Source organism: Pipistrellus hanaki (assembly GCF_964339955.1).
Source record: "Pipistrellus hanaki genome assembly, chromosome: 2".
NCBI lineage: Eukaryota > Metazoa > Chordata > Mammalia > Chiroptera > Vespertilionidae > Pipistrellus > Pipistrellus hanaki.
Genome location: NC_140504.1, coordinates 190,245,052 through 190,269,058, shown reverse-complemented (window position 1 = coordinate 190,269,058; position 24,007 = coordinate 190,245,052). Strand labels below are relative to the sequence as shown.

Genomic DNA, 24,007 nt, shown 5'->3' with positions numbered 1-24,007 from the left:
AGCATTGGCCTGTAGACTGAAAGATCTCAGGTCCGATTCCGGTCAAGGGCATGTACCTTGGTTACGGGCACATCCCCAATAGAGGGTGTGCAGGAGGCAGCTGATCAATGATTGTCTCTCATCGATGTTTCTAACTCTCTATCCCTCTCTCTTCCTCTCTGTAAAAAAATCAATAAAATATATATATTTTTTTAAATAGAGAGAGAGAGAGTGAGTGAGTTTATTGCCCTGGCTGGTGTGACTCAGTTAGTTGGTCATTGTTGCTGGTTTGAGCAAAAGAGGGCAAATGCCCAGGTTGTAGGCTTAATCCCTGGTAGGGAGCTGCAAGAGGCAGCCAATCAATGTTTGCTTTCACATTGATGTTTCTCTCTCTCTCTCCCTCTCCCTTACTTTCTATCTAAAAATCAATTTTAAGCTGGCATCGGTTTGGCTCAGTGGATAGAGCGTCGGCCTGTGGACTGAAGGGACCCGGGTTCAATTCCGGTCAAGGGCATATACCTTGGCTGCAGGCACATCCCCAGTGGGAGTGTGCAAGAGGCAGCTGGTCGATGATTCTCTCTCATCGATGTTTCTAACTCTATCCCTCTCTCTTCCTCTCTGTGAAAAATCAATAAAATATTTTTTTTAATTAAAAATCAATTTTAAAATCTTTTAAAAATAAATAAAATCTGTTAATTTTAATGTATATTTTTAATGATTTTTATTATTTTTTAAAAATTCGGGGGGGGGGGGGGAATCCCATATTTAGTTTTTCTGGAAGGCATCAAGGAAAAATCTCTTTCTTTAAATCTAACCCTAAGTGATCAAATTTCAACAAATCAAATCTGGAATCTTTCATCCAACTAGAATTTTTAAAGAATCTTTAATCCTTACTGACTAAACATACTTGAGATCCATGTGATATTCAAGAAATTCCCTGAAAATTGAAATTAATAAACCCTAAATTTAAAACTGCAAAGATCAATGGTAGAGACTAGCATGTAAATATTGGAAGTGGGCTTGGAGAGAGTGCACCTACTCTTAGCTCAAGAACTATTCAAGGTCTACATCTATGCATGTCTGTATACCTGAGACCAACCTATGGATCCTTGGTCCATAGTTGTTGCATAAATATAATCACATATATCCAGATGAGTTAGCTTCCATGGCTCAGAATCCCACAATTAGCAGAAGGATTAAAATAACACATTATTGTGTATAATGAGAGATCAAGATCACATGCATCCTTAGCTTTCTACTCCTACTGCTGCTGCTGTAGCTCAGGCCATTAGTGTTCTTACCTGAGTGACTGCAAATTCCCCCTAACACATCTTCCTGCCTCTAATATTTCCCCACACCAAAGTATCCCGCATACTACTGCTTGAATGTTCTTCCTAAAATATCTCAGATCATGACACCTTTCAAAATCTTTAATGGTTTCTACTGTCCAAGGAATGTGGTCCAAATGACTTAGATTGCATTCCTAAGCCCTCTGGGATTGGGGCCTACTTTCTAGGCAGCTGTAACATTCACTAATCAGTGCGCACATACGCACGTGCACGAACGCACACACACGCGCACGCACACACATCCAGTATGTTCCCCAAGGTCTAGCATACTTTTGGCCCTGCTTTTACTTGTGCCTAGGGCTAGCCAAGCTAAAATCCTGCCTGCCTCCAAGATGTATCAACAGAATTTAATTCCTTCATGACGACTGCCTTCCTTAGTGGAAGTGCATTTAACTTTAGATTCCTATTTGCACGGGGATGTTCAAAGTAAGCTATTCAGCCGAAACCGGTTTGGCTCAGTGGTAGAGCGTCGGTCTGCGGACTGAAAGGTCCGGGGTTCTATTCCTGTCAAGGGCATGTACGTTGGTTGCGGGCAATACCCGGTAGGGGGTGTGCAAGAGGCAGCTGGTCGATGTTTCTCTCTCATTGACGTTTCTAGCTCTCTATCTCCCTTCCTCTCTGTAAAAAATCAATAAAAAAATATATATTAAAAAAAAAAAATAAGCTATTCAAAGAAAGTAGGAAGGTGACCAACTTCAATAATTTCTTGGTGCCCCCAAAGTCAGATTTCCCCAGACTGTTCAAATCCTCACTTACAGAATCAAGTAAACATCAGAAACTGTTACACCTTCCAAGACATTCCAGGATTATGTAGTCAACAAGCCATGGTAACAATAACTTAAAAGAGAGTAAACACCAGCTGTAAGGCCCCACTCCTAAGGCAAGTAGGATCAAGAGGAAGGGGATTGCGTGGAAGCATGAAGAAAGCATTCATCATATTTACCAATATAAACAGATTCCACCTGTTCTACAAAGCCTTCCTCAATATGCTCCCACAGCAACACGCAATCGCTCCCTTCTTTGTGTGTCCCCAATGTACTATACTATTGCCTTTAGCATCTCCAACTTTATATTACGCTATGTGGTTCTATCTGCTCTCCACTCTTGGGTATAGGTTCCTTGAGGGCAGGGATTACAGATTACTTATCCCAAGAGCACTGGCATTTTGCTTTTCATACAGTAGACATTACCTGCACACACCATAAAACCAAATATGAAAAAAAAAGCAAAACACAAATATGCACATAACACAATGTTAGCTGTTAGTCAGTAGGACAACCTACAAGATTCCTATTGAGACCTCATTTCACCTAGAAAGGATATTAGATGATCTTTGGGGGAAGGAAGGAAGCAAAGGTAAAGGGGGAGAGTATACTTAGAAAGATCTCATGGTTTCTGGAAAGCATACCTGTGTTTGACTGAGAAAGTGAGATCAGACATAACTTCTCACCTGCATATAGACAACTTAGGCTGAGGACTGTCACATCGTGCAGACGAGAAGGATTGAGAGGTTCCAACACAGGTAGAGAAAGGGTATCCAATGCCATTGTTACATCGATCACCAGTGAATGAAAACTGGAAGGTAATAGAAAAGAACAAAAGTGTCTCTTTGAATCACGTGCTTCTATAATCTGATAGTAGGCATGACATAAAAACTACGCAGTCTCTCTTTTTAAGAAGAGCATTCGAATGTAAAGTACATGCCCCCTGGAGCACTTACCCGTTACGAACAGCAGTGGCATCTGCTACTGTTGCGGGCATGATAAAGAAGGAATTTGCCATCACTGCGTCTTGAAACCGATTGATATAGCGCAGGAAATATGGCAGGTTCAAACAGACACGCAGCAGTTTCTCTGAGCCACCTGAATTAACGAAAAGACTCAACCTTACAAACAAGCTTCTGTCTGCTGTTTGATTATTTTCCACTCAAGGAATATTTGAAAGCAGAGAAACCAGTAGAGGAACCACCTTTCTGACAACAATTAAGTGTCTTACCAAGCTCCTGAAGACTAGCCACATTCTGAGCTATGAACACATTCTTGGTTTTGATCGCAGAGGCTTGATCTGCGGATGACTGCTCGTCGTTTTCTCCTTCCACCTGAAGAGAATCAAAGGATGAGAAAAGCCTATCAAGATACAATCGTCTGTTGACTGTTGCTCTGGAGTTCAGAACTGAACCATCTGTCCACACTAAGTAGCAACTTCATGGACACTCTTCAGACTCCCCGTTAATGAGAAGAGATTCCTCTCTAATATTGTGGGGAAATACAAGTTATTTTCCAAAAAGAAGGGAGAAAATATAAGGCTATAATATATTTTATACATTCTGCAACTACTACAGAGTGATGCCTTTTACAGAAAACATGCTTTACATTTGTTTATTCAAATTGAAAAATGTTAGAAAATGGTCACAAAAATAGTAATAACTGTGGACAGACAAGTTGGGGTAAGTATTACTTTTGTTTATTTTTCTTTTGTTTTTTGTTGTTGTTAATCCTCCCCAAGGATACTTTTTCCATTTATTTTTATTTTTATTTATTTTTTTAATCTATTTTATTGAGTTTTTACAGAGAGGAAGAGAGAGGAATAGAAAGCTAGAAACATTGATGAGTGAGAAACATCCATCAGTTGCCTTCTGCACACCCCCCACTGGGGATGTGCCTGCAACCAAGGTACATGCCCTTGACCAGAATCGAACCTGGGACCTTTCAGTCCGCAGGCCGACACTCTATCCACTGAGCAACACCGGTTTTGGCTCCATTTATTTTTAAAGAGAGTGGAAGGGAGGGAGGGAGAAAGAAACATTGATATGAGAGAGACACATCAACCGGTTGCCTCCTGCACGTGCACAGATCAGGGCTGGGATTTGAACCCAGGCCCTTCGGTGTGTGTAGATGCTGTAACCATTTAGCAACACTGGCCAGGCCTTTTCTTTTCTATTTGTATTCTTCAATTTTTCTCTATCACAGGCATGTATATCATTTTACATCAGAAATATACAATATATTTGTTACTTATTTTTCTAGTATTATCATCTTAATAAGGACATTTGACTGAAGTAACTCACCGAAGTCTGTGGGCCTACGGGCGGTGATGCTATAGTTCTAGGGTTGAAAACCGATGTCAGCTGGTTCAAAAAATTCATCTGTACCTCCTTCTGCCTCAGCTCTGGGCTTACTGGTGAGGCCAGCTCTTTCTGATCTTCCACTGAAAATACAAAAGCAAAAAGAGGGGTGAGGAGAGTGGCCTTAGAAAGCACAACAGGAAAAAGCAGGCCAGGGAAGCGGCCAAGTTACCAGGCCTGGCCATGGAACACTCACCATCTGAGAGTGTCTTCACTGTTTGTGGCAGCTTGGCAGATTTCATCATTGCTGTAAATGTGATAATTTCAGTTCTGTCTAGTCGGCTACAGCCAGTGCACAGGCCCTTGATGAGGAGAATTAAGTGTTTCTGAAAAGAAAACAAGTTCAAATTCTTTTAGAAGATCCTACACTTTTGACTTCTAACTGGCATGGGAGTAAATTTAGATTCCTACCAAGAACTGTAATCTTGGGTAAAAACACTAAAGCAGCCAAGACCGGTTTGGCTCAATGGATAGAGTGTCGGCTTGGGGACTGAAGGGTCCCGGGTTCGATTCCGGTCAAGGGCATGTACCTTGGTTGCGGGCATATCCCCAGTAGGGGGTGTGCAAGAGGCGGCTGATCGATGACTCTCTCTCATCGATGTTTCTAACTATCTCTCTCCCTTCTTCTCTGAACAAAATCAATAAAATATATATTTAAAATAAAAAAAAATAAATAAAAAAAACAAAACACTAAAGCAGAGATCACTAGCTAACGGTCCTCTGACCATATCTGGCTTGCAGGTTTGTCCTACATTTCTTACAATGTTATTGGTTCCCAATTTGAAGTTTATACTAACTTTTTAAAACATGGGAGGTTTAACCTACAACTCCACATTTCTTCTCTCTCCCAATAATTCACAAGATATAGCAACGAGCCTCTGAGCCTCCATTACTGCATGACAACAGTGAGCTGGAGCCAGTGATTGGGCCCTTTATAGCTGGGTCATGCACCATCTCAATTAGCACACTTTACTCCTTTTATGTTACTTGCCTGGCCTTGTGGACATGTGCCTGGACTCCTTGGAAAAGCCTCTGCGGCCCTTTTTTATCACAGATTAGAGCTCCACAGCCCCAATTCAGCCCACTGCCTGTTTTTGTAAATAAAGTTCACTGGACCACAGTAATGCTCCTGCATTTACGTAGTGTCTGTATCTGCCTTCACATCACAAAGGCAGAGCTTAGAAAGGCAGAGGCTAGTTGCAACAAGGATTGGAGGTCAACAAATTATTTACTATCTGGCCTATTACAGAAAAAATTTATCAACCTCTGCTCTATGCCACCTCTTCTCCATCCTTCCACTAGTCAATCACAATCCTACCTCAGGGTAAGAGCCAGAAATGGGCCCATCACTCTCACCTGGGACACAGCACAAGCCTCATCTGGATTCTCCAGACGTAGGAGAGAAAACTCAATCAGGACTTTACAGGCTGCTGCCACCGACTGAAGTTGGTTCCGGGGAACTGAGAAGGTAATAAGCTTTACTTAAACTCAAACTTCTGTAATTCACTTCAGCCTCACAGTCAATATATCAAACAAAACATGTATCGAGCTCTATATATCCAACATTTCCAATATTTCCAGGATAATAATTGTTCAGAACCAACAACCCAAGGGGGCACAAAAGTATCTTGGCATTCATAACCATCAATTGCTTGCAAATCAACTTATATTTACTAGAAATGAAGATAATTATAATAAGAAATATATCATTGTAAGCACCAAGAACTGCAAGTATATTAACTCAGTCTTTAAACCAACTCTGAGGTTGGTATTATTGTTATCTGATCGCCCTCCTTTTTTTTTTAATTTATTTATTTATTTTTTTAAACAGATAACCATAGAGAGGTTAATGGTTTGCCCACAGTCACATAGCCAGAGTCAAATTCAGGAAGTCTGGCTCTTAGCCACAAGACTGTACTACCTCTTTTCCCCCAGAGATTCTAAATGCCTTTTTGCAAGGGGCTCCCTGCACAAAGTTCCTTCAAGTTAAAAGTAATTTTTTCACCAGTAGCCAATGCCTATAATAAACAGCATTGGACACTAAAAGATTACTCAGCATCCCTGGAGCTTCCTTTCATTTTACTTGGTTAGAATTTATTTAAGTAAACAAATCATTACAATTTTTCAGAACTATAAAAGTTAGAATTTTTATTAAAAATCTGAAAATGCGCTGAAACCGGTTTGGCTCAGTGGTAGAGCGTCGGTCTGCGGGCTGAAAGGTTCCAGGTTCGATTCCAGTCAAGGGCATGTACATTGATTGCGGGCACATCCCCGGTGGGGGATGTGCAGGAGGCAGCTGGTTGATGTTTCTCTCTCATTGATATTTCTAGCTCTCTATCCCTCTCCCTTCCTCTCTGTAAAAAAATCAATAAAATATATATATATCATTTTTAAATCTGAAAATGCAAAAATCCAGAAATAGTGGAAAAATAAGAGCTTGGTCGCTTTTTGAGTAGAAAATTTTTAAAGATGGAAACCTGAAGTAGAAATCTTTCAAATACCAGAGGACATAAAAGGAGAATTCTCTTTCTCACCAAAACCAAGTAAGGAATAGAGCCTTAGTTACTGGCTGCTAACCCCAGGTTGAGACCCACCTATCCCCCTAACCAGCCCAGAAATGAACACACTAGTAAGTGCATTTATGAAATCAATAAAATGCTTCTGATTAGGAAGGTAAAGAAGGTTAACTTAATGGGATATGAAGCAGGTGTCCAAAGGAAGTAGTTCTTAAACCCCTCTAGGTTGGCCTAGGTAAAGAACTTGCAGAGCCTGATCACACTGACAGTTGTGAGCTTTACTTAACCTCAAACTTCTGTAACTCACTCCAGCCTCACAATCAATATATCAAGCAACACATGTAATGAATGAACTCCTGGGTGAAAAGGTCCAAAGTGCTAAAATACAGACTTCATCAACAACTTGTTCAGGCACCCTACCAGGAGGATACTAGTACACAACCCCTACTCACAGGCCCTCAGGAGAGTGACAAGAATGGAATACTTACTGAGGCTGCAAACTGTTGTAATATAATGTGTAGAAAGTGCAACAAAAGATGAGTAGAATGGCTCGTACTGCTTCTCATGGTGCAGGATTTCTGATTCACTGGGAAGAAAATAATTTGGCCAAGGTTTATTTAGTACTTACCATATGCCAGATACCCTACCCGTTCATTTACAGGTATTATCTTTCTTAATTCTTATAGCAACCCTACTTGGAAGGCACTGTTATCATCCCTACATTCAAGACTGAGAATGTGAAGCTTAGAGAACTAAAATTAAGTACCTGTTCAAGGTATCTGGTTTAGTGAATGGCAAAGGCTAAAGGAAATACAAGTGAAAACATAACAGGATACCACTGTGTCCTATATTACTAATTGGCAAAGACCAAAATCTAATAATGTCATGTACTAGCCAAAAGGGGTAGACCAAAGTCCTTAAAACCCTGTTACTGGGAATACAGATACAGTGATCCCTTCTGAAGACCAAACAAGGCTAGTCCATATGCAATAACTCCAAAAACTGAAGAGAGGGAAAAAATCAATAACTCAAGGGAGGAAATAATCTAATTGTTGCCCAAACCTAAAATTCACTTCTTGACCCCACCCCTTTCCTGGTAGATTACAGTTAGTTCACAACAAATTCAGTTGTGTGTTTTTTTTAATCCTCACCTGAGAATTTGCTTTTTACTGATTTTGAGAGAAACATCTATGTGAGAGAGAAATATTGACTGGTTGCCTCCTGTACGTGCCTCAACCAGGGATCGAACCCACAACCTGGGTATGTGCCCTGCCCAGGAATTGAACCCACAATCCTTTGGTGTATGAATGATGTTCCAAGCAACTAAGCCACCTGGCCAGGGCACAGATTCAGTGATTTTTAATCACATCCCTGATCTTTGACTGAAGAAATAACCTCTTCAGTGAAAGCCTGGAGCCCAACTAGGTCTACAGGCTAGATACATTTATACCATTCTCTCTCTCAAATCAAATGTTAATCCACAATCCATGAAACAAGAAGGCAAAGAAAAGATTAAACTGTATTTTATTAAAGAGCAGAGCAATGTGGTTACATAGTTTCCTCAATGAGTTAATTCTCTAACCACAAGTATCAGCCTAGGAAGGGAAATGTAAACAGTAAGGATTCTACCCACTTGCCAAAGCAACATAGGAGCCAAAAATCCAAGCTCGAGATTCAGAAGGTGCCAATGTGAGTGATGAATTACCTCAAATAGCACTTAAGAGTCTGGCATTGCAAACATTTTGCTATTTGGGGATTTATCATGGATAAATGGGTACTTATCAAAGATCAGTTACTTATAACAACTGCTTCACCAAGAAGAAATATTTATGGAACACATGATGTTCCACCAGTGATCATTTCTCCTTATTTGTCAGGTTAACTAAAAGGAGGAAACGAAAACCTTTAAACCAAGTAGCACTCAGTTTCTAGTGACCATCACATTGATAAGGGACATACCATATTCAGCAGAAAATTCCCTACTAAATCCCCTTACTTCTTTACTTAGGTGTTCCTTCACTTCCATCCCTATGCTTTTTTATTCATTGTTCTAAAGTTTTTCACCCCATAAATTGGTGTATTTTACTGAGTTGTTTACCTTCTCTGCTTTATTTCAAAACTTCAGAATTGCTTACCCCCATGTTTTCTGTTGAATAGGTTTATTAAAACTAAAAAAAAAAAAAAAAAAAGGCCACCCAAAGGATGAACTTATTCTGTTTTCATTCCCAGTCAATGAAACAGATGCAAAATATATGAGTAAACTCATTTAATTACCTGGTTCACTGTTGCCCCAATATGATTTAACAAACCCTACTTCCTGCCCTAGAAAACACAACTGCCTTATTTCAATAAGGAAACAAGAATACACTTTGGACCCCCTCGCACACCTGGGAATGTGCTCTAGCAATGGGCAAGAAGACACCTGATTAGCAGTGTTACTCGTATATCTGTCAGGGGCTAAGCAGACATGCAATCCTTACTTAATTCATCCTAGCTTAATGCCTGTGTTGGTAGCCAGAGCTGTTGCATGCCTGGAGCACTTTTAATAAATAAATAAATAAATAAATAAATAAATAAATAAATAAATAAGAATGCACTTTTGGGAAAGATGGACACTAGGATGGGGGGGGGGGGGGGGGAATGGAGCAGTCTTAAGCTCCACTTATAATTTGCTTAGGGCAAATCAAGGATAAACCTGAGGAAATTATTTTCAAACCACTTGGAGGGAATAGACATGTGGTCAATAACAATGTCATATCCCTTGACTTTAAAGAAACAAGCATGTATGAGTCACCTAATAAAGATGTGCTGCCACACTTCCTGACCCATCCCCATTCCCCAAGAACCTGATGGATATCAGAGGATGGAAAGAAATGGGGGGGGGGGGGGGGGGACAAGAAGTTTGGTAGGAAGGGGAAGGATGAAGAAATTGAAGACAGACATAACACAGAGGAAGAAAAATAGAGAGACTTTAAAGTCAGGCTATCTTCCTCAAACATCTGATCTGCTTCTTCTAACTTTGCAACAACAGCACCACTGAAACATTGCTGAAAGATGGAGTGTTCATATTCCACACAAAATAAATGTGATGCAGAGTGCAAAGGGGAACGGCAGCTAAGCAGCCAGGTCAGAGAAATCCACTTCGACATGTAAACAAAAAGGACTGGAAGGTTCTGGATAAGTCTAGCTTTTTTAGGAAGAGGTAGAAATCTGAGAGGGCAAAATAAAAAATGAATTCACCTCCCTCCTCCCTCTTGGATTACATACTATTCAAATCTTTTGGGGAAACTGTGAAAACTCCACAAACCCCTTTTAACTCATCAGAATCATAAACTCCAAGGATAGAATCCATTGTTTACATGTTTCATGATACAATCATGAAACAAATAAGCATAATGAATCCATTAATGAGTTATATTTTAAAATAGCATGTTTACTGAACATCTGCTGTATGCCACGGAGTATTTAATACATATTAATCAAAGAACTGAAAGCTTTCAGATATGTCCCTCCCATTCTTGACAAACTGGGGGTGAATGTGACACTAAGACAGGGAACCAGTAACTCTTACTAATCTCACAGTGATACTCTATCAGGTGGTGGGCTTTTTTTCTATATGTCAACGACAAACATATGTCCTATAGTATATAAATGCAAAAGAGCAAGGCATTAGCATCCCTTTCTCCCTTTCAAGATCTTTAAGAAATGGCCCTGGCTGGTTTGGCTCAATGGAAGGGTCCTGGGTTAAAGGCACATGCCCGGGTTATAGGCTCAATCCCCAGTAGGGGGCATGCAGGAAGCAGCCAATCAATGCTCTCATCACTGATGTTTCTCTCTCTCTCCCTCTCCCTTCCTCTCTGAAATAAAAATATATTTAAAAAAGATTTTTAGGAAATGACTCTGTTGCAACAGCTTCTGCCTTCCGAAGTAGGTCTCTCTGGCTTAAATTTAACAAATAACTGGGAGGCAGAGACTCAAAGAGGCTTATCACTAGGGAGGCCAGGACAACCTAGGAAGGACTGGCTCAGAGGAAAGGGGCAATTTCTTTTTGTAATAAACGAAGAGTCCATCAAATTGTTCAAAGACAGCCATGCTCATCACCATATCTTGCGCAAAGTTAAGAAAGGAAATTTTTTTACAGTACTTTAAAACATAAGGCTACATTCAGCAATTATATTATTTCCACGTATAACATGTGCTCCATTAAGCTAGTCTTAGCTCTATTTCTGGTCTGGAAAAGTAATGGTGTTTAAAAGACTTTCAGTCTTTACTACTAAAAGACAGGCTAGGTACAGACAGTAGAAATATAAGTAACTGCCCTTTCTGGGGGAGGGGGTGCAAGCTAGAAGGGGTCAATGTGGGGAAAAGGGGGACATCTGTAATACTTTCAACAATAAAGACTTTAGAAATAACTCCCCTTTAAGTAAACTCAGAGTACCTTTTTCTTTTAAAAATCCATTGACACTTTCAAAAGTACCTTCCCAATATCTTCATGCTAATCCACTCCTCCTTTGTTTCCTTAGTTTGGTTACCAAGCCAAATGTAACAGGGTCAGGACCTAGGGATTTTTTTTCTAACTATCTTTTCTTCTAATCCAAAGGTCAATTCCAATTATGAAAGTATGAAATATGAAAGAACAGGGACAGAAAATAGAATAGAGGGTACTGAGCAGTCATCATCCCCAATAATAAAAAATAAATAAATAAATAAATAAATAAATAAATAAATGGAGGAATTCAATGGGTTAATAGGCGCCAGATAGAAAGTAAGAGCTGGCATGATGGAACCGGGACATCAAAAAGGGAAACAGAAAGTAGCAGACTGAAACAAAAAAAAAACAGAAGATCCCTGGAGGCAAGGAAGAAAAGCATAGCAGGCAGACCAGGGAAAAAACCACAAGAGCTGCAGATGAAAGTGGCAACCACAGACTTTAGTAAAGCAAGCCCACCACAGCCCCTGCACAGTGCGGGCTCCGGTCTGGTCCTATACTCAGTGGCCACAACTTGATATTCAAGAAATACTTCCATCATTCTGACACCCTCATTTCATTTTTTTTGAAAGGCAAATGAAACTTGAGAAACACAATACTAACAGCACAGTACTAATTTTTGTGTTCCAAATCAGGGGTTGGCAAACTATAGCCTGCAGGCCAAATCCAGCCAGTAGCCTGTTTTATACAGTCCACATTTAAGCATGGCTTTTGTGTCCCCAGCCGGTTTATTTCAGGGGCTAGAACATCAGCCTGTGGATTGAAGGGTCCCAGGACATATGTCTCAGATGCGGGCTCCATCCCCACTAGGGGACATGCAGGAGGCAGCTGATCAATGATTCTCTCTTAACATTTATATTTCTCTTATTCTCTCCCTTACTCTCTGAAATCAATAATATACATACATACACACACACACACACACACACACACACACACACACACACACTGAGTGGCCAGATTATTATGATCTCGAACGCATAATAATCTGGCCACTCAGTGTGTGTGTGTGTGTGTGTGTGTGTGTGTGTGTGTGTGTGTGTGTGAGGCCCAGTGCATAAATTCGTGCATGAGAGGGGACTGGCCAGCCTGGCCAGGGAGAGGGTACATGGGTGGTTGGCCAGCCTGTGTGTGTTTGTGTGTGTGTGTGTGTGTGTGTGTGTGTGTAAATAAATAAAAAGAATGGTTTTTGTGGAATCTAATGAGCAAAATAGACTGACAAAAAATAGAAACAGATTAATAAATATAGAGAACAGACTAACAGCTGTCAGAGGGGAGGTGGGGTGGGGAGCTGGGTGAAAAAGATGAAGGGGTTAAGCAAAAAAACAACAAACTCATAGACACAGACAGTGTGGTGATTATCAGAGGGAAAGGGAGGTGAGGGGAAATAGAAGAGGGTAAAGGAGGGATAAATGGTGATGGAAGGAGACTTGACTCTGGTGTGAACACACACTACAGTATATGGGTGATGTTTTATAGAATCTATATAACCTTATTAATCAGTCACCCCAATAAACTCAATCAAAAAAAATTTTAAAGCATGGTTTTGACATTTATTAATGGCTGAAAAAAATCAAAAAAATAATATTTTGTAACATGAAATTCACACGGTGGTGTCCACAAGTAAGATTTGGGAACACGGCCATGCCCGCCCATTAGGGGGCCAAGTTGACTGTTTATAAGGATATGGCCTGCAAATGTCTGACTCCTTACAGAAAAAGTGTGCCAACCTCTGCTGTGCACCAAACTTGTCACTGAGTGATTTTAGTTTTTAACTACAAGAACTTGTAAGCCAGCTGTTTCTTTTGGAAATTTTTCTTAAGATCACATTCTTCTCATAAAGTCTGAAGAGGACACATGGGCTTCCAAAGTTAACTGAGCCACAAAAATCAGCAAAGACTTTGAAGCTCTTGCCTTCCAATAAAATTTTGTTACTAAACAGCCATCTGTTTGGACCTTTTTTCTAAACCATGAAGAGAGGTCTTACGAGGTCCACAAACTCGGGCAGCTCTGGTTATCTCAGCTAACATAGAATGTAGGAGGGGCCGCCATTACTTATGTGGTAAAATTCAAACCCACTTTGATGCATTTGGTTTTGGCTCCTTCTACAGGTTGGAGGAAGTTGCTTAACTATTATGGTTTTAAAAGGGATGTGCCCATCCCTGACCGGTTGCTCAGTGGTTAGAGCACCGGCCCAAGGACTGATGGGTCTCTGGTTTGATTCCTGGTCAAGGGCACATACCCAGGTTGCAGGTTCGTTTGATCCCTGGCTGAATCCAGGGAGGCAACCAATCAATGTCTCTCTCTTACATCTATTTCTCTCTCCCCCCCTCCACCCCCGTCTCTTACACTCACTCTAAAAAAATTTAATTAATTAATTTTTAAAAAATCAATGGAAAATAATAATAATAAAAGGCATGGGCCCAGAATAGCAGATGTATGGGTGGGTGTCAACAAATGACTTATAACCTACTCACCTACTCAGCTCACTTCCACAAAAACATAAAAGCAACTGGTCTTTAAAAAGCATAACACTGTCCATTATAAGTAACATGACTGACAAGTATAATTCAGGAAAATATACCACTAATCCAAATGTTTCAAACAGTTAAAAAGGGGCTACATCATTTCAGAGCAGTATTTCTGATACCTGTTTACATCTTCAGAACATTCTTGGCTTAGTAATTATATAGAAAGACCCATCTGTAAAGTTAACTGTGACCAAAACTGTTACCAAACCTAACTACTGTATTATTTAATTATAATTAAAAAAAACAACAACTGCATCCAAAGCAACATAAACCTAAAATAAGCACTGTAATAAAATATTTCAAATCATGGCCTTTCCTTTAGTAATAAATAGCAACTTCTAACCTTCTGGGTAACAATTAGATAGACCCTTGTTGGCATGAAGCTAAAATGACCCAGTTAGCAACTGCAGGGAGTTGCTGAAGTAAGGAAGGTTGGCTAGAAAAATGGAAATGAGACTAGCTTTAAAAGCACATCTACCATTAAGCTGACGAAAGATTGCTCTGAGCAAGTAAGCCAGGAAAAGGCGAGCACCGCCTTCCGATTAACACAGCCCTCCCAATCTCAGAATCTCTGTACAAAAAGGCCAGACCATATAAGCAGCCCCACATGCGAGAGAGTCTGAAGCTGTTTTATTGAGAGAGAAAGTGAACACAGACTTTGTGGAAATGATCCTCTCAGACTACCACACGGCAATGCTTCCGATCAAAGACCGTTATGGCAGAAACAGACAGTCAGTGCAACCCTGGAAGAGAGTCACCCGCGGTCACCAGTGGCTTCAGTCGCTGAAACAGCTCGTGCCCCGGGGACCACGGCCCCTCGGAGAGACCGTTATCCAATTGCCTGGTGGGCCCCAATGGAAACCCCGGGCTCGGCCGGGGCCTAGGCGAGGGGCCTGAGTGCCGGCGAGAAATGCAAACTCATCAGCGCTTTGACCTTAACGCAGGGGGCGGCCCGGGGGCCATTCCCCTCGCGGCCAGGTGCATCGCAGTCACTCAACACACAAACCGGTGCGACCACTCCCTCCTGAGAGGCCGACCTCCAAAGTTTTGCTCAGGAGGGAAACTGAGGCACGGGTGATTTCCACAGGCTGATGGAAGGAAACCCCGGACAAGCCCACGTCTGCCACGGCCGCGGAGCCCCGAAGCCCAGGCTGGGGCGGAGGTCCCCAAAAGGCAGCAGGTGGCCGGGGAAGCGGGTCCAGACGGTCCCACACGACCTCCCCTCCCCCTCGCTCCGCCGCCCCGCCGGGGCCGCCGCCCGGTACCTCTCGATGACTGAGGCCACCAGCTGCGGCAACTCCTTCATCTCGAAGGCGGAATAGGACGCGGACAGCAGGGGCCGCACCGCCACCTCCCAGCCCGGGGTCGTGTCCATCCCCGTCGCCGGGTCCCCGGGCGCTGGCGTTGCTGCCACTGCCTCTTCGCCGCCACTCGTCGCCATCTTCCGTCCTACTCCCGCGGCTCCCTCCGGGGGATTGCCACCGGCCCAGCGCCGCCTCCCGGGAGGGGGCGGAAGTGACGCAATCGGTCGCGTCAGACTGCGCGCCGCCGTCGCCGGCCCAAACACACGACGCGCAGGGACGGCCTCCCTCGGCTCCCACAGGCCTAGCGCGGCGCCGGCGCAGAGAGGCCGAGGCTGCTGCGCATGCGCAGGACACAGCGCTTCCGGGAGGGCGGGAGCGCGCTCACTTCCACGCCTGCGCCCTGGGAGTCGTTCGTGCATGTGAGAGCAGTGCCTTCGCTGCCCGGGAAAGGTGAGTTGAGCACTTGGGCTCAGGTGACGAGACCAGTGCAGCGGAGTAGGCTATGAATCGCGAATGGCTCCGGCCCGAGACCGCTGAGGACCAGACGAGGAGGCCAAAGTCTAATCACTCACCCACTTCTCATCTCCATTGCTCATAATAGTAATACTAAGGCGCCTTACGGTTTACAAAGCTTCCTGATTCCCACACCACCTCCCGCTATTATGGGGATCACTAGTTTTTACGTCCTTCACACCCACATCACCCACATCCCCTTTACGTTTTTGTTTTGTTATGTTTATTTTTTACAGAGAGGAAAGGAGAAGAATAGAGAGCTAGAAACATGGATGAGAGAGAAACATCGACCAGCTGCCCTCTGCACACCCTCTACCGGGGATGTGCCCGCAACCAAGATACATGCCCTTGACTGGAATCGAACCTGGGACCCCTCAGTCCGCAGACCGATGCTCTATCCACTGAGCCAAACCTGTTTTGGCCCCTTTACCTTTTGATTCGCTCTTTTCAGTTTGTCACGTAAGGTTCCGTTTTCCTGTTTTTCTACTGGCAAAGAAAGAATGTAAGCTTTCCCAAGCCGGCTTGGCGCAGTGGATAGAGCGTCAGCCTGCGGACTGAGGGGTCCCCGATTCGATTCTGGCCAAGGGCATATGCCTGGGTTTGCGGGCTCGATCCCCAGTAGGAGGTGTGCAGGAGGCAGCTGACCGGTGTTTCTCTCTCATCATTGATGTTTCTATCTCTCCTCCTCCCTTCCTCTCTGAAACCAATAAAGAAATATATTTTTTTATAAAAAAAAGAAGGTAAGCTTTTATTCACAGGGCATAATGTCTAGGTTTTATTGAGGGGGAGAAGGGGAGGAAGGGGAATGATCTGGATGCCAGATTTAAGAGGAAAAAGCCATTTGACTCCAGGAAAGGTATGCGTACCTTAAGGGCATTCTTGTGCATGTGAGATCTTGGTAGACGAGCACTAGGCCTGTGGACCATCTGCCTAAATACAAAAATCTTGCGAGAACCGTGGAGCCTGTATGGAAATCCTGAAGCCCTGAACTGTCCCAAGTTTGGGCAGAGCTTTTGTTACCAGTGTAATGCGGATGAATAAATTGGTACCTGGTGGTTGATCTGCACTTTTAGTAAGAAAAGACCTAGTTCGTACTAGAAATAAATCCAGTGAAGGCCAGGCTTAGAGGAAACCATGGCTTCAAAATTAAGCAGCTTTAGCTGAATGGTATGGTTTAATGTGGGAGTACAGACTAGGAGGGAGCTGGGAAAGTTCTGTATCTTGAACAAGTCATGGTTAGGGGTAGAGACACACAGTACTATTTATTGAGCTATGTACTTGTTGTGTACACTTTAGTGGTTATAAATTACTAGAGGCCTATTGCACGAAGAGATCCATGCAATAGGCCTTCCTTCCCTTGGCTTCCAGCAACGGTTTTCCTCTGGCACCCAGGACCCAGGCCTTCGCTCTGGCCAGTCTGCCTTCTGTCTTTGCTTCAGGCTCCACCCAGAGTCTTCCATCTTCACTGCAGACTCCAGCTGGAGTCTGCCATCTTTGTCTTCCCTGCAGACTCAGGCTGGAGTTGCCATCTTGGTCTTGGCTGTAGACTCTGGCCAGAGTCTGCAGTCTTCGTCTTTGCTGCAGCCGTAGTGCTGCTTCTGTAGATCCCTTCGCCACAGGGTCTCCCCCCACCCCCACCAAGTAGGTGTCCTGCCCTCTTTGTCCTAATTTGCATATTCCTCCTGATTGGCTGGTGGGCATAGTGGAGTGATGGTTAATTTGCATGTTTCTCTTTTATTAGTGTAGATACCTCAATCTAGCAAGAACAACAGCAAGAGGATCCCCAAAGGCAGGATATATTGGCTTTCTTTTTTGTTTTTCAAAAAATATTCCATCTGATACAGAGTTGCTTGAAGTAAACTCTAATAATACTTTGTGTTTAGAAACAATTAGATGAATAGACCATGGCTACTATTAGTTCCCAGGAGCCAAAAGAAATCAATCTGCTCTCAAGCTTTTACAAAGTTACATGAACCAGCCGAAACCGGTTTGGCTCAGTGGATAGAGCATCGGTCTGCGGACTGAAAGGTCCCAGGTTCGATTCCGGTCAAGGGCATGTACCTTGGTTGCAGGCACGTCCCCAGTAGGGGGTGTGCAGGAGGCAGCTGATCGATGTTTCTAGCTCTCTATCCCTCTCCCTTCCTCTCTGTAAAAAAATAAATAAATAAAATATATTAAAAAAAAACAAAGTTACATGAACCAATAGTGAGTGCACACTTTGCGGAAACTCCTAATGCAGCATTGAATACTGCAGATGGAGTAGCTCTGTTTTGGTAATTCACAATAAGTAAAGAGCCCTGGCCAGTTTGGCTCAGTGGCTAGAGGTTCGGCCTGCAGACTGAAGGGTCCCAGGTTCAATTCTGGTCTAGGGCACATGCCCAAGTTGGGATCTCAATCCCCACTGGGAGGTATGCAGGAAGCAACGATCAATGATTCTCATCATTGATGTTTCTTTCTCCCTCACTCCCCCTCCCTTCCTCTCTGAAATCAAAAATATATTTTAAAAAACAAATATAAGGCAATAGATTGGAAACATGATTTAATTTAGTAATAGGGTACAGTCATTGTAACCCACAAATGTTATTTCCCCCATAATAGTGCATTTGGTATGGCAGAATTTTAAAGAAGAAAATGTGCCTTGCAGTTGTCTTGCTTTAAGACAAATAATTTTGTCAATTGTGCAAGTCTAGAATACAATGTCAGTTTTACCGAACAGCAGGAAGCAGGACATATAGGGAACTGGAGAAGGAGAGAACACAGTTGAAATTATTAAAATTATAAAAAGGTAAACATTCAACTTTTAAGTGTTCAGTAATAGCCAATGTGAATTAACTCATTGGCAAATTCTCCTACAAAATGAAGCTTGGATATATTTATTCAACTTTAAACAAATAACACATAAAATTGAAAATCTATCAGAAGAGTTTTGTTTTGTGAAATGTTTTTATAGTCCTCAGTTCTGTCATTGTTGTCGTTTCAGATTTATACTCAGAATTTTGGACCATCAGATTGAAAGAGACGCTAGGAGGAAGAAGGATAAAATGAAAATGTTAAATGTTAACATTTGGAGAATCTGATGAAAGGTATCTGAGAATTCTTTGTACTATTGTAACTTTTCTGTAAGTCTGAAATTGTAACAGAATAAAAAGTTTTTTTAAAAACTTTGTAAATGCTTTATGATTAGAGTATAAAGACACTTGACAGGCACTTAACAGAAGGAAGGTAGTATACTTAGTCTAGGAAAAGTGCAATCAAACGATTATAATGTATCCTTTGGGGGAGGAAGGGGCTCTTCTGGTCAGCGGAAGTGAATATTCTTGTCTCTTATGCATATATTAGAGGCCCGGTGCATGAAATTCATCTGGGGAGAGGGGGGTTGTCCCTCACCCTGCCTGCGCCCTCTCACAATCCAGGACCCCTCAGGTAGGGTCCCTAGGCCTTTCCTTCCCCCAGCTGCTGGCAGCTGGCCCCACTCCCACCACTGCCACTGCTTGCCATCTGTATGGCTCTACCCCCAACCCCCACCACCAGTTGCCTCATTTGTGGGCAACAGGCATGGGGTGCAATCAATTGGCTGGCTTGGGCCTCCCTCTGCAGGGTGATCAATCGATTGCCCCGCAGAATGAAGCCCTGCCCACCCATCACAGTGCCACCAGCTGGATGGCCTGAGCCTCCCTCTGCTCCACAATCGATCACCCAGCAGAGGGAGGCACCAACCACCAGGCCAGGGCTCTGCCATTGGTCCCTTCACAGAGGGTGGCCTAGGCCTCCCTCTTTGGGCCAATTATGGAGCCCCCCACCTGCAATTGATCATCCTGCTGACTGGTAACCTGGGCCCCCTCCTGCGGGACGATGGAGGGGTGATGGCGGGGCCCCTAACTAATTGCATTGCACCCATCTTGGCTGGCCTGGCACCAGTGCATGTCATAGCGTGGTCATCTGGACGGTCATTCTGCTGTTCGGTTGATTTAATATTACATTTTTATTATCATAGATGCCTGGTAAAAAAAAACACGCATAGGATTTTACACCCCCTATTCTAACTCCACAAAAACTAAGCAAACTTAAGATAACATTTTAACTTATTATCCAGATTTCTTCAAAGGAAAGAACATAGATATATATTCCAACTAGCAGACATAAGTATTCTAATCCTCTTTATGATTCCTATCTTCATTATCATCAATAAGCTGGCTTTCTGCTTATTAGTTGCTAGTTTATCTTATTCTATCATCGCACCTGAGATATAAAACTTCACCAGAACCATAAATACAGTGAAACTTATATGAGTAAATATGATTATTTCTGCTTTCTTAACTTTTATTCTTTCATATTGCATGTTTAGGCAATAATAGACAAAAGTGTTCTTCAGTATAAATGTGTAGCTATAATATTTTATAAATATAACTTCTAAATAGCCTTAGTCTCTATATTGAAAACAGTACCATCTCAGTGCCATGGATTAGAAATGTATATAACCCTAGTGCTGGTGGGAAAGGGGATTTTGGTTGGTCAATCTCAACTAACATTACACTCAAACTCCTTGAAAAATGAAGAGGAAGGGTATACACATCCTTTATAAATCTTTACGGGAAAGATGATCTAAGTCAGTGGTCACCAACCTTTCAGACGTCACGGACCACCAGTTGTCCGCAGACCACTGGTTGGCGACCCCCGGTCTAAGTAAATCAAAGACTCCCCTGAAAGAGCACTTAATTGATCTAACAGTCACTAATGGAATAACACAAGAATTTCAATCTTGTGACCATAAAAAGGGGTATGGGAGATCCTTATTGCTAATATGGGAAGCTGTCTGTGATATCTATAATAATAAAAGCATAATATGCTAATTAGACCAGACACCCTTCCAGATGAAGCTGGGGTTGCAAGGTGCCTGCTGGCAGCCGGAGGGAAGCCTGGGTCCCAGGTGCCAGAGGGAAGCCAGTGCTGGCAGCGAGGGAAGGAAGGCCTACTCTTGCACAGATTTTGTGCATCGGGCTTCTAGGACTGATATAATCAAGTTGCAAAACATTATGTGGTCTGGAGAGATACATACCAAATTGTTCAGTGGTTATCTTGGACATAAAGGGTTGGGGAAAGTTTTGAAAGGGAGACTCTACCATTATTATTATTTTTTTTTTTTTTGGTATTGTTTAATAATGTATTTTGTCTTTTTAAAAAAATATTTTTACTGGTTTTGAGAGAGGAAGGATAAGGGAAACATCCATGTGAGCGCAGAACATGGATGGTAACGAATGTAGTTTTTTATTTATTTATTTTTTTAATATATTTTATTGATTTTGTACAGAGAGGAAGGGAGAGAGATAGAGAGCTAGAAACATCGATGAGAGAGAGTCATCGATCAGCTGCCTCTTGCACACCCCCTACTGGGGATATGCCCGCTACCAAGGTACATGCCCTTGACCGGAATCGAACCCAGAACCTTTCAGTCCCCAAGCCGACGCTCTATCCATTGAGCCAAACCGGTTTCGGCACGAATGTAGTCTTTTAATATAAATAACTTGGCAACAAAATATGAAGCAGTTCCTTCATATGAAGTACCAATGTCTCCATTATTGAAAGGTAGATGGTCCATTTGCATTTTACAATAAATAAATAAATAAATGTGACAATGTATCGTCTACCTTGTTTTGATTATGGAATAATAATTATCAAATTTTGAATATTAATGTAGTTATAGAATACTAGAGGCCCATTGCACGAAGATTCGTGCAATAGGCCTTCCTTCCCCGGGGTGCCGGCACCTGGGACCCAGGCCTTCATTCTGGCCGCTGCCTTCAGTCTTTGCTCCAGCCAGAGCCTTCTGGGCTCTGGCCAGAGCACCGCTCATATAGTTCCCTCTGCCCCTTCTGCCCGCCCCCTGCCCCCTCATAGAAGGCATCCCAAACACCCAGCCGCTCATGCCTGTGTATGCAAATTAACCCATCATCTTTGTGGGTTAATTTGCATACTCCTGATAGGCTGGTGGGTGTTGTGGAGGTATGATCAATTTTCACATTTCTCTTTTATTAGTGTAGATTGTTTTTCAAAGCCTATTTGGACTTTGAGTCTAAGTAATCACAGTTCTCTTTATTTTGTTTATATAAGTACACACAAATATAATACTGAGATTTCCTTCCTCTTTAAGATAGAAATTATGGTACCACAAAGCTCATTTCCCATGTTGATCTTGTGAGCATTTTTTTAATGTAGCATAATAGGGTTTGCCAGAGCCTGTGTTCCAGGGCATACCAGAAAAGGTGAGTAGGACTACCTCTTGGCATTTCAATGTAAGAAATCCTTACTAAGTCACCATAAGGCACTATAAATTTAAGAAATGAAGACAAATATCCTGTCTCCTATGAAGGTGTTAGCATTGGGGAAACTATTAGTCAAAATAGCAGCTTCATGCTTACGATTGTGGGGAATTCAGAAAACAGCTTGTCAATCTCTGGGATACACAAAACGACTCAAGTAATAAAATGCTGGGATACATCACTCGGGAAATTGTGTGGTGAGCAGCCAGGAAACTCGAAGGTTCTGGGTAGCCAAAATCAACAGGGAAGGCTTTAGGGAGGATTTTAGATTTGAGACAAGGCATATTTTGAGAAGGGAAAAAAGCATTCCAAATAAGGAATGTAAAAAAAACAATAATTCATTACTTAAAAACGAAATTTTAAATGAGAAGTCAGTAAATAGACTTGGAATGATTCTGATCATTGTAGCTTATGTAATAAGCTTTAAAAAAAGAATAGCAATTTATAAGGGTAGTCAAATTACAAATCTAAAATTCCTATCATATTTTGTTCCAGAAAGAATTTAGGGCCTCTTTCATGAAAACATGATGTTAAAGAGGCAGTAGTTGAAAAAACAAATAGAATTAAATAGCATGATTCCATTAAGAAAGAACCTGGAACACAAGGACACTAACCTGGCTACCATATGATTATTAGTACTAGTCCACAGTAATTTTTGCATTAAAATCTTGTTCTACAACATGCATGCTCTACTTAAAATCAAAGGAAAAATATATTTATGAGTGATTTAAGAGACACTATTCTGATACTGAGCCCATAGGGAAATTCCTCCTTGTTCCTCTACATATGATCAACAACATCCTTAACATCTCTAGAATAAATCCAGCACCTAGTTCTAAAATCCATTCCTGAGGGTAGGCTATAACAAAATGCCGTCCTAAAATTCCATCTAGAACTACAGCTGGGTTCCTGCTGGTCTGCCTTAAGCTAGGGACTGACTTTAGCTTAAAGAAAGACGAATTCTATGTATTCACTGGGGGTGGAGGACCCACCACACTGTCTGAACCACTCCTTGGAGTCGTGTTTTTTTCACTCTCATTGCTGTTTTCACCTTAATTTTCATTTTATTGTGTATATCATTTGTGGTTGTGTAAGCTGTACCAAGAGCTTTTTTTAAAAAAATCATTTTTATTTTTCTTCAATTAGTTTACTTTCAATATTATTGGTTTCAGGTGTACAGCATAGTGATCAGATAATCATATACTTTACATAGTGTTCCCCCTTTAATATTTCCAGTACCCAGTGCCACTGTAGTTCGTGCAATATTACAGACCATGTCCCCTATGCTGTACTTTAAATCCCTGTGACTATTTTGTAGCTACCAATCTGTACTTATTCTTTCTCTGTTTCCTCACCTTCATCTCTCTCCCCTCTGGCAACCACCAGTCTGCTCTGAGTCTGTGTCTGTTTCAACCAAGTGCTTTTTAGTAAGGAGGTGAGATACTGGCCAAGAAGATCTACATTAAACTTCCTGGGGGTGTATCTTCCATTTGTGCTCAAGAATGGAGCAATTGCCGAAACCAGTTTGGCTCAGGGGATAGAGCATTGGCCTGTGGACTGAAGGGTCCCAGGTCCAATTCCAGTCAGGGGCATGTACCTTGGTTGAGAGCACATCCCTAGTGGGGGGTGTGCAAGAGGCAGCTGATCGATGATTCTCTCTCATCGATGTTTCTAACTCTCTATCCCTCTCTCTTCCTCACTGTAAAAAAATCAAAATAATTTTTTTAAAAAAAGATAAGAATGGAGCCATATAATTTCACACTCTTTAAAGCAGAGGAGAGGAGTAACATCCTTTCGTTAAAATGAAAGAGCCTGACAAAGATTGATGGCTAATAACAGGGCCAAAGGAATGATTAAAGTTTAGCATCTGCTCCAGTGCACACAC

At 42.1% G+C, this 24,007-nt stretch overlaps 1 protein-coding gene and 1 long non-coding RNA gene across 11 annotated transcripts in view; one reads left to right on the top strand and one right to left on the bottom strand.

The window, feature by feature from the left end:
- UBR4 (ubiquitin protein ligase E3 component n-recognin 4) overlaps window positions 1-15,498 on the bottom strand; it is a 120,763-nt gene extending 105,265 nt beyond the window's left edge. For all 10 annotated transcript variants that reach the window (XM_084875209.1, XM_084875212.1, XM_084875211.1 and 7 more), the window contains exons 1-8: window positions 15,254-15,498; window positions 7,457-7,554; window positions 5,809-5,912; window positions 4,649-4,778; window positions 4,396-4,535; window positions 3,324-3,426; window positions 3,049-3,190; window positions 2,779-2,903 (exon numbers count right to left, since the gene is read on the bottom strand). In XM_084875209.1, the coding sequence (XP_084731335.1) occupies window positions 2,779-2,903; window positions 3,049-3,190; window positions 3,324-3,426; window positions 4,396-4,535; window positions 4,649-4,778; window positions 5,809-5,912; window positions 7,457-7,554; window positions 15,254-15,429 (1,018 nt within the window). In that variant the 5' untranslated portion in view covers window positions 15,430-15,498. The remainder of the gene's footprint in view (window positions 1-2,778; window positions 2,904-3,048; window positions 3,191-3,323; window positions 3,427-4,395; window positions 4,536-4,648; window positions 4,779-5,808; window positions 5,913-7,456; window positions 7,555-15,253) is intronic.
- A 187-nt stretch (window positions 15,499-15,685) lies between these two features.
- LOC311617107 lies at window positions 15,686-18,966 on the top strand. Its single transcript, XR_014794056.1, has 2 exons — window positions 15,686-15,742; window positions 18,786-18,966. It is a non-coding gene; the product is annotated as an uncharacterized lncRNA (long non-coding RNA).
- Window positions 18,967-24,007: the final 5,041 nt, after the last annotated feature.